The 11,034-nt window shown below is 37.6% G+C and overlaps 1 protein-coding gene across 1 annotated transcript; it reads right to left on the bottom strand.

Annotated features, from left to right (window-relative positions):
• Positions 1 to 218: 218 nt before the first annotated feature.
• Positions 219 to 7,670, bottom strand: LOC113345532. Its single transcript, XM_026589295.1, has 4 exons — positions 7,166 to 7,670; positions 6,284 to 6,314; positions 5,966 to 6,019; positions 219 to 548 (listed from the first exon to the last, which is right to left on the bottom strand). The coding sequence occupies exons 1-4, from the start codon at positions 7,563 to 7,565 to the stop codon at positions 467 to 469; spliced, it is 567 nt and encodes a 188-aa protein (XP_026445080.1). The 5' UTR covers positions 7,566 to 7,670; the 3' UTR covers positions 219 to 466.
• Between the last annotated feature and the right edge of the window lie 3,364 nt (positions 7,671 to 11,034).

Genomic DNA, 11,034 nt, shown 5'->3' with positions numbered 1-11,034 from the left:
CATGTTTTTCCTTAAGGGGGTTTAGCTCCTTGAACATTTCCTCTATTTGGTCCAGATTAAAGGACAGCAGGTAGTGATAGGTATAGTGCAAGCTCAGATCAAAGTAAGGGACAAGAACCGGAATTAAGAAGTAGTAAACTTAGACGTTATTTACTAGCTATTATTTGATGAGCAATAACATGCATATTCTTCATATCATACCAAAAGGGCTAACTTAGTCGTGAAAAGTGGGTATGAATTATAGTAAATAGACCAGGATATTCATGCAAATAAACATATCCTTCTAAGTACCAACATATAACCAGTGTCACATTAAGAACTCATAGGAAATGTTTTGGGACTCTAATAGATATTGTCTAACACACCCCGTTATCTTACATGCAAAAAGACAGACATTAGTTAAAGATCATAAACACACATATTATGATGAAATTCTGCTTCATGTAAGTCCTCTTTAATCATATTATTACCACAGATAATGACCTGGTTTGCCGATTGGATCAAATACTTTACGGCCTGTCCTGCCGAATAAGAAGAAATCGCGACCACTACAAGTAAGAAGAAACAAAATGTTTTGCTTTTTAATTATCATTATAAATTAAGAGAAAAGATCGTTAACTTGTAAACTATCTCACAATTTCAGCACCCATATCACACAACAACAAGTTTATAGCTATTATACTCTTCTACATTTCTACAAAAAACGAGCACTATCCAAGACGTATAACACCAACATTTATCACTTTAAAAATCGGCTTTTAAAGTTTAACAGGTGAAATTAAAATTGGTGGATTGTGTTGGGATACCGACATCACTATTATCTTTCCTTATTGCTATAGATTATTACTTTCCTAGTTTAATTCTATTCCTTAAAGATTGTTGTTGCTTTTCTTTAGTGTTCTTATTTTTAGAAGTCAGTAACACTATATATACTCATCTCTAGAGTGTGTAAGACACTCAATCCAGATTAATCAGTTACGTTTCTTTAAAATTGGTGGCTAATCCCCAACTCAAAGAATTTTTATCATTAGGGTTCTATTAATTGGTGCTGAATCCTATCATCTGGTATCAGAGCGAGGTTTGGTTGTCAGCTTCAAAAAAAAGTTTTCTTTATTTCCAAACAATGACAGTTCAAGATTTGAGTAACCATGTTATAGGGTTAACTGACAAACTTGAAAAAGTAATTGAAGATATGAAACAAGATCGTATAACCTCATATACAAAACTAGAAACCCTCTTCACAAAGCTTACAACCAATATCAATGGTCTTGCAACTATTTTTAGTGAATCAGGAAAATTTTCTGGTAATGGTCACGCACACAGTAAGGGTCCTTTAATTCAAGATGGTTCTTCTGGTTCTGGTTTCACGATTCGTGCAGGCACAATAAATTTGAAGTTTCCTGTGTTTGACGGAGATGATGCTGAAGGATGGATTTTTCAAGCTGCACAATACCACACTCTTCATGATGTACCTGATGCTCAAAGGATACCATTGGCAGTTGTTCACTTCAAAGGAGATGCAAATCCATGGTACCGTTGGATCAAAGACACTCTTGTAGCATCAACATGGGAACAATTCTCTTCTAAACTTCGTTCTAGATTTGGATCTCGAAAGCATATTGATCCCTGCAGCTCTTTATCTAAATTATCACAACAAGGTACCGTCCGTGAACTCATTACTGAATTTGAAAAGCTACTAAATTTTGTGCATGGTATCCCCGAGAAAAATTTGGTTAGTATTTTTATCTCTGCACTTCGCCCTGATATTGGTATCGGTGTTCGTTTATTTTTACCCAAGACCCTTTCCGAGGCATTCGACATAGCTTTAAGACAAGAGGATGCTATTACTGCTACTAAAGCTTTTTCTGCATCAAAACCTTGGATTTGTTCTGTTCAACCCAAGGCATTAGGAACTATAACTTCTCCAAATTCTCAGAAGAATGGTTTACCTCCAGGAGTTAAACGTTTATCATGGATGGAACAAAAGGAACGGCGTGAGAAAGGCCTTTGTTTTAACTGCGATAAACTGTATAAACCTGGACATCTTTGTGAGCAGTCTCGTTTGTTATTTTTGGAAGGTGCAGCTGGCGTTACTATTACTGAGCTTGATTGTATTGGTGGTGATGATAAGGAAATCACAGCTGAACAAGATAAGGAGATTGAAACAACTCCTGGAATTTCACTTCATGCTCTTATGGGCTCTCCGTTTCCAAATACAATGCGTATTATGGGTCATATAAAAGGGAAACCAATCACTGTTTTAATTGACTCAGGTTCCACTCATAATTTTCTGCACCCTACAATCGCCAAGCAATGTGGTTATTCTATTCAATCTAATGATGCAGTTACGCGCGTAATGATAGGGGATGGTGGATTTCTTCAAACTAGTGGGTCATGTGATAATGTGTCAATTAAGCTACAGAACTATAGTTTCTCTACTGAATTTTTTCTGTTAGCAATTAGTGGCTGCGACGCCGTCTTAGGTGTTCAGTGGTTACAAACTTTAGGAGCTATAAGTTGGGATTTTAACAAATTACACATGAAATTTTGTGTATCAGGAACTGAATTTATCTTGGTTGGTGACAATTCCCCAACAGTTATGCTTCTAGATCACACTCCTATGCAGCGTCTGATACATCGAGAACAACAAGGCATTTTGTTGCAGCTATCATCTTTACCTCCAAACATGGAATCTTCGACTCTTTCTCAGGTACCTTCTGAAATTACAGAATTAATTTTCCATTTTTCAGATGTGTTTGGTTCTCCTACATATCTTCCACCTACACACTTTCATGACCATCGCATTCCTCTAATTCCAAATTTTGCTCCGGTAAATGTCAGACCCTATAGATACCCTCATTTCCAAAAGGAGGAAATTGAAAAGATTGTTTCAGAATTAAAAAATGCAGGCTTCACGTCCTAGCACCATCCCTTATTCTTCACCGGTATTACTAGTACGGAAGAAAGACGGCTCGTGGCGTATGTGTGTTGATTACCGAGCACTAAACAAAATCACTGTGAAGGATAGATTTCCCAATCCTACGGTGGACGAATTACTTGATGAGTTTCATGGTAAGCAAGTTTTCTCCAAGGTAGATATGCGTTATGGGTTTCATCAACTTCGTGTCTACGAGCCAGATATTCATATAACGGCATTTCGCACACATGATGGCCATTACGAATTTTTGGTAATGCCTTTAGGTCTCTCTAATGCTCCAGCAACTTTTTAAAGTTTGATGAATGATATTTTCAGGCCATATCTCCGTAAGTTTGTTATAGTTTTCGTTGACGATATATTGGTGTACAGTAATTCCATGGCCGAACATATTAAGCATTTGAAACTTGTTTTTGAGACATTACGTTCTAACAAGTTGTTTTTGAAGGAGTCTAAGTGTGATTTTTGCTAAATCATCCATAGGCTATCTTGGTCATATGGTATCTGCTAGCATCGTCAACTGGCCTACTCCGTCCTCTATTAAGGATCTTAGGGGTTTTTTGGGTTTGGAAGGTTACTATCGAAAGTTTGTCAAGGATTACGGGAAAATAAGTGCTCCATTAACTCAGTTATTGAAGCGTAATGCTTTTTCCTGGTCAGAATTAGCTACAAAAGCATTCAAACAACTACAGTCTTCCTTAACAACTACACCAGTATTGGCACTTCCGGATTTTACAAAAGAATTTACCTTAGAGTGTGATGCTTCTGGTAATGAGTTAGGAGCTATTTTAATGCAATCTGGCAGGCCTATTGCTTTTTACAGCAAGCCGTTATCAGGTAAAAATTTAAATCTTTCGGTTTATGATAAGGAAATGCTTGCTATAGTCTCTGCGGTTCAAAAATGGCGACCTTACTTGCTCGGTCGACATTTCAAAATTTATACAGACCATGGTAGTCTTAAGTACTTCCTAGACCAAAGATTATCTTCAATTGAGCAACAAAAATGGTTGTCCAAACTTTTGGGATACGATTATGAGATTATTTATCGATGTGGTGCTGCAAATAAGGCTGCAGATGCCTTATCCTGTGTTTCTGATGCTCATCTTCTGGCGATCACTGCCCCTATATTTTCTGGCATAAATGATATTATTCGAGAATGTCATCATGACAATGAATTTAGTTTTCTTATAGAAGAGTTACGTCGCAACCCAAATTATAAACCACCGTATTCTTATATTGACGGTATTCTCCGTTATAAGGGACGTGTTGTGGTGGTTTCTACTTCTACATGGTGTACTAAACTTCTTCATGAATTTCATGCAACACCTCTTGGTGGAAACTCTGGTTTTCTCCGTACCTACAAGCGCCTTCAAAGAAATTTTTACTGGAAGGGAATGAAACGTTCGATAAAAACTTACATTGCTCAATGCGACATTTGTCAGCGTAATAAATCCGAGGCTATTGCTCCTCCAGGACTTCTTCAGCCTTTACCTATTCCAGAAGATGTATGGATGGATATTTCAATGGATTTTATTGACGGATTGCCAACATCTAATCGTAAAACCTCTATACTTGTCGTAGTGGATCGCTTATCCAAATATGCTCATTTCATTGCGCTGTCTCATCCGTATACCGCTGCTACTATTGCTGATATATTTATTCGTGATGTTGTACGTCTCCACGGCATGCCACGGACAATAGTGAGTGACCGTGATCCTATATTTTTGAGTAATTTTTGGGATGCCTATTTCTCTTTACAAGACACTCAATTGTGTAAAAGTTCTGCGTATCATCCTCAAACGGATGGACAAACAGAGGTTACCAACAGAACTTTAGAGAGCTACCTGCATTGTTTTGATGGAACAAAACCTCATGAGTGGTCTAAATGGTTGCCATGGGCAAAATGATGGTATAACACGACTTATCACTCAGCAATAAGAATGACTCCTTTTGAAGCTGTTTACAGTCGTCCTCCTCCTACGATTTCAGCCTACCTTCCAGGTTCTACACTGGTTAATGCAGTTGATATTAGCTTAAGAGCTAGGGACCGCACTCTACAAATCCTGAAGACCCATTTAAGGGATACACAAGCTAGAATGAAAACTTACGCTGATGCTCATCGTACAGATCGAAGTTTTGCAGTAAATGATTGGGTTTATCTTCGGTTACAACCATATCGTCAGGCCACTGTAGCTTCCCAATCATTTTCAAAGCTTTCGCCACGATTTTATGGTCCTTTTCGCATCCTTGAAAAGATTGGACCGGTTGCTTATAAGCTGGAATTGACATCTACTAGCCGTATTCACCCTGTTTTTCATGTTTCTGCCTTGAAATTGAAAATAGGCTCTACTGTTGCTGTTGATGCTAGTCTGCCAACTAATGCTGATAATTTCCAATGGGAACCAGAGGCAATTTTAGATCGTAAGATGTTTAAAAAGAACAACCATGCAGGAACTCGTTGGCTTATCAAGTGGAAAGATCATTCAAAGGAAGAAGCTACTTGGGAGTATGCAGATGATCTCCTTATTCGTTTTCCAGAGTTTGCAGCTTGAGGACAAGCCGTGTTTGAAGAGGGATGGGATGTTGGGATACCGACATCACTATTATCTTTCCTTATTGCTATAGATTATTACTTTCCTAGTTTAATTCTATTCCTTAAAGATTGTTGTTGCTTTTCTTTAGTGTTCTTATTTTTAGAAGTCAGTAACACTATATATACTCATCTCTAGAGTTGTCTAAGACATTCAATCCAGATTAATCAGTTACGTTTCTTTAAAATTGGTGGCTAATCCCCAACTCAAAGGATTTTTATCATTAGGGTTCTGTTAGTTGGTGCTGAATCTTATCAGATTGTGAGGTTTGGTATCTTCGAATGCACTATTTTAGATGAGAATGAAAAACGTTACAAGAGGAATATACTAACAAAATATTAACCAACAGTTCATTAGAAAATTGTGTCAATGGATTCTCCCTCATGTTATACTCATAATAAATAATGATACAATAGCCAAGCAGTGAGTAAAACAATACCTGATCCCATACGGATTAGGAGGCCAGTCCCAGGCACGCTTCTTTTTCATAAACCTTGAAGAAAATAATTTATTCTCAGTTATAACAATACTAATAGTACTAGCAACTAGTCGACTAAACACCCTAGAATCACCAGTAACAACTAAAAGAGGAGAAAAGACATCATAAGAAGAAACAAAATCATGGAAGGCGTGCCTGAAGACACAATAACAGTAATAATAAGTAGAACTACATATGAAACTTTACGTGGTGGCTAGGCAAACATAAAGACACCATAACAATAAACAGTTAGCAAGGAATGCAGTAGGTCAAAATTACCCCGTGGTTGACTCCACTTCTTTCCCTTCTCCTGCAGTAAATCATGATATAAAACTAATAAGAACCAAATATAATAGAATAAATTATTCAACAAAGCATAAAACAGATAATAAAAGGAAAAAAATCAACATGATCATTTCTTCTCTTTGTGTACACTTGTAAGAGCAGATCAAGTAAGGCATTATATTTATGTGCGTAGGGTGTCCAAATAGCCAGAAGCTAGCATCTACCCTTAAAAAAAATTCAGGTCCATTATAGCAAAGAATTATCCAACCCAGCTGATCCCATTATCAGGTTCAATAACAATTCTTACACCATGTTACTTTTAGATTTTTAAAAATTTGCTCAGGACGCAAACCAAGTAATCAAAGATCTAATAATAACAATTACATTCACTTGGCACATACATCCAATGTGTGAAGTCAAAATGAATCAACATTTCGACCCAAACACTTAAACTAGCTAGTAAGCGTTGTACTCGTATTTATATGCCAAGTCTTGGTAATGGGAGGAAATTATATGGCACTGTATCAAACAAAAGTCTACAAAAAAAATGGAAGAGGAAAAAATGTGCCTTTTTATGCATCTTCCATTTTCTTTCTCTGTAAATTTCCTCCTAGATCTCCAACTTAAAATGATCTGCTTCTCAAACTTCACCCCTTTTGACACTTTACAAGTTCATCGTGTAAAAACTTCTGCTGCTTTTTGTTGTTGCTATATCAATTATCAATAGATGGATGAATTACCTAGTGCTATGTTATGGATAAATTAGGAGTTGCATCTTAATTTATAGATAAAAAAAAATGTTTGAAGTCAGTTTACTTACTTGCTACTGTAACAAATAATACAAATTTAACAATCGAAAGCAGAAGTGAAAATTACCCTCATCACGACGGGGGCAACTCTCGCGATGAACTTCCTTCTTATCATCACCTTGTGATAGAACTCCAAGCTCTTTCATAAGTTTCTTGTCATCTTCTCCATGTTCAGAATGCCTAGCTGTCGAAGCTACGACTATATATGGATACATTTTCCTGTTACCACTCTTGTACCCAATTAACAACTCTTTAAAATCCTCCATGTCGCAATAAAAGTAATGTGGGTGAACATACTGTTCGGTTCGGTAAACTCTGGAGTCGCGAACTCTGTTTAATAGAACAGAAGAAGAAGATGAGTGAGTGGGTGATAAACTAGGGTTTGGTTTGGAGATCGGATTAGCAGATGGGGAATGTGGCGAGTAGACAGGAGCAGAACCACCGAATTTTCGTAAAGCCCGTATCATTGTTTTGTGTATTTTTCAATGGAAATTTAAGATCTGATTCTGCGATTTGCCGCCTTTGATGAGGTGAAGGAGAGATGAAATGAAGAAGAACGGCAACCAAGGCTTGAATCCTAACAAAAGCTTTTACTTTTTGGACCCGGGGTGCATATTATTTATGCATATTCATTAGGGGTGTATCATGCGTACCGGAGGGGTGGGGGTGCGAATCATATGAACATGGGGTTAGTCGTGAGAGTTCAAGAGATTTTAATGTATTTAAATTCCTAGGGATTTAGAGGGAGTATACGAGAGTCTACACAATTTGGGGGAGTTTAACCCAACTCCCCATAAATCTCTTGTTTTTTGAGAGATTTTGTTCAAGCACAAAAACATTATGAAACTCCCTCAAACTCCCCCAAATTGTAAACTCCATATACTTCTAGTGTTTTATGACTAACGGGGAATTTAAGAGATTCTATAGGGTGTTAGTCCTCAAGGGAGTTGGGGGAGTTGGGTCTAGTTGTGTTTTTTCCTGTTAGTCGTGGGGGTCCCGTTAGTCGTGGGAGAGTTTAGAAGAGTCTCCCAAACTCCCTAGAAAACCCCTTCAGTCGTGGGGGAGTTTGAAAGAAACTCTTAAACTCCCTGTTAGTGGTAAAAACTAGAATGGTAGAGAGTTGGTTTGTTTTGGGGAGTTCTAAGGATTTTGCAGTGTATTTTTTCCTCACTCCAAATCTCTCAAAAAAGTAGAGATTTTGGGAGAGTCTCTCAAACTCTCTACACTCAAAACACCAAACTCTCTCAAAATCCCTACATTCTCTTACACTCCCTCAAAATCCCCAAGATCCCAAATACATTAAACTCCCCAATATCTATCGATGAATCATGAGGGTGACGTCTATAGATGAAAGTCTCCTTCTTGTAGTTCGATTTGCAGTTAGCACCATTCTCTCCATAACAACGGGTCCATAGAAACACCATCATCATCAACAACGAGCGACATCAAAATCTACAAGGAAATTTGAAGACATTCAAGGTTTGCAAGCAACAACGGAACGAGAAAAAGAGCAAATTTTAAATTCAAGTAAAGCAACATACAAAGAGCAGATTTTTACATATATGTTAAAGACTTACAATACAATGAGGTAATTCTATATCCAAATATGGAGACTTATTTACGAGAGCAAAGAGAATCAAAAAGGTGAGAATTGTTGAAGTTTATGATTTCGAGACGATACAAGTTGTGAAGAATCAAGCGGTAAAATATTCTCCCACGGCCATGGTTTGTTTTATTTTACTTTGTTTTGTGTTATTTCTCTTATCTTTAAAAAAAAATGAGACAATAGAAAAAGCCGTGGGGAAGGAAAAATATATAAGGAAGTTTCAAGCGACAAGGATTTTAAGAAAAAAGAGTTATAAATTTTCAATAAATTACGAAATTCGACAGTTTATCATCAATAGTTGAAGTCGAAGACGAAGACCAAGAAGATAAAGACGAGGAGCGGAAGACGTTTCTATTGGATGTCGTGAGAGTGGTGTTATCATAATTGGCGATCGGATGTGAAGGTGAGTAAGTAATCTCATCCTCGATAATAGTGGTTCATTTCCTTTCTTAGAGATCGTCAGAAAATTGGTTTTTCAAAATGTTAAAAGATGTGGGTTTTTAAAATATTTCGGAAGTTGTCCTTCCCACCATTCAACGTGTTGCAGGATTTCTCTCTTCATTCCTACCTGCACACATGTGAGACCCATAAAAAAGTCGTCTTATTGAGTGCAATTATCATAAAATCCTTTTTGGTGAGGCAGAAGTCGAGGCGAAATGCTTATTGATCGCTCTCAAACATGCGTTCTCTCATTTTGGTGTGGTTATTTCTCACTCAACATTTAAGAATGAGAATATGTTCTCTAGCATTTATAACTTCTTATTACTAGTATGCAGAAACTCTATGTCCTAATAACTCTTTCGATGCTTGGGACGCTGGAAAGCTTTGAAGTTGTAAGTTTTAGTTTGATTTGCTCGAGGACTAGCAAAGTCTAAGTATGGGAGAATTTGATAGGATGTAGAATAAAACCTATTTATTATCTATTGTTTATGCTTTCTCTGCTGTGTTTTCTTGTAAATTATTTACTTTACGCGTGTTTTTGAGTTATTAGGTACTCTGGAGTCATACGGAAGAAAAGAAGAAGAAATTATCCAAATTGAGTAAAAAGGAAAAAATTGTCATTTCATGGGTGAACACTATTGTGAGTCGAGTCAAGGTTAAGGGGAAACTCTCTTCTGGAGGAGTACTAGTGACAGGCTAGCTAAGGTTAAGGGGATGTCAATTGGGGTGGTTCTTATCCAATTAGTGGGTTGTCACTATCCAGACCCAACTCATAACCCTACTAGAATCGAGAGATGTCCTCTCCTCTCGTTCATTTCATTCATTAAAGAGAAGAAAGCAGCAGTGGTTTCTGTCCGAGAGATTTGATGGAAAGAGAAGATGGTGATCGACGTGATGGGTATGAAGGCTAATATCGAGAACTCAGTAACGGGTTGGCTCGAATTTGGATTATGAAATTGAGAGTTAAAATGAATGAAGATAAGGTTTGCTTCTTCGGGTAAATCAGATGAAGAAATTGTGAATTGATAAGGGTTTCTGAAGATAGAGAGGATTAAATTAAGATGGGTTCGATCTGTGAATCCGTGATTTGAGAGCTGTCGCAATGAAATTGATTCGAGACTTTGTAGTTGATGGTTTTAATGGCCGATTGATTTCAAGAAAATGAATTTGCAGAAATTGATACGGGACTAAACTTAGTTACAGCAATGGAAGATTGAGAAGCATATGGGATAGAAGGAGGAGCAGCAGATGTTGCTGTTGAATATGAAAAGAAATTATAACAGTTTTGAGGTTGGATCTGCGATGGCTTGCAGTGGGGTTATGAACTTGAAATTCAAGGTTTGACTCAACAGAGGAAACGGGGGTTTGAAGCTGCTTCCGACTGAATGCAATGGTGGTGCTGAGTTGATGATGCAGTAATTGCATCTAGGATACACAGAGTGGTGAACTGCTGCAAATGAAGATAAATAGATGTATGCTAGGTTCTTAACAAGAGAAGACCAAAAATTGAGGCCTGAAATTGGCCTGAGAAATGCCCAGAAAACAACCGAAACTCAACCAAATTTCTCTGGCGGCGAATTAACTTAGTGGCATGCGATGAACCAAGTCAGGTGATCCAATGACCGATCCATACTATTAGCTCAGACAAGTCAGCCTAGTTAGCCAAGTAAGAAGCTGACTCGGTGTCTGACTTCCCCTTTCTTTGACTCCTTTGACTAACAGAAGACCGTTAGGTCAGTTGTTAGCTTTAACGGTATCGTGATGGAATATCCTGTCGACGGTGACAGAACTCGGATGACCGACATGCAACTTTTTGGTCGGATTCCGGTAGCACCATGACAGTTCCGGGGACCAAAAATAACAGATTTTTGTGTGAGTTTCTCTCATAG

The sequence above is a fragment of the Papaver somniferum genome, unplaced genomic scaffold, assembly GCF_003573695.1.
Source record: "Papaver somniferum cultivar HN1 unplaced genomic scaffold, ASM357369v1 unplaced-scaffold_81, whole genome shotgun sequence".
Classification (NCBI taxonomy): Eukaryota; Viridiplantae; Streptophyta; class Magnoliopsida; order Ranunculales; family Papaveraceae; genus Papaver; species Papaver somniferum.
This window is presented reverse-complemented; position numbering and strand designations above follow the sequence as displayed.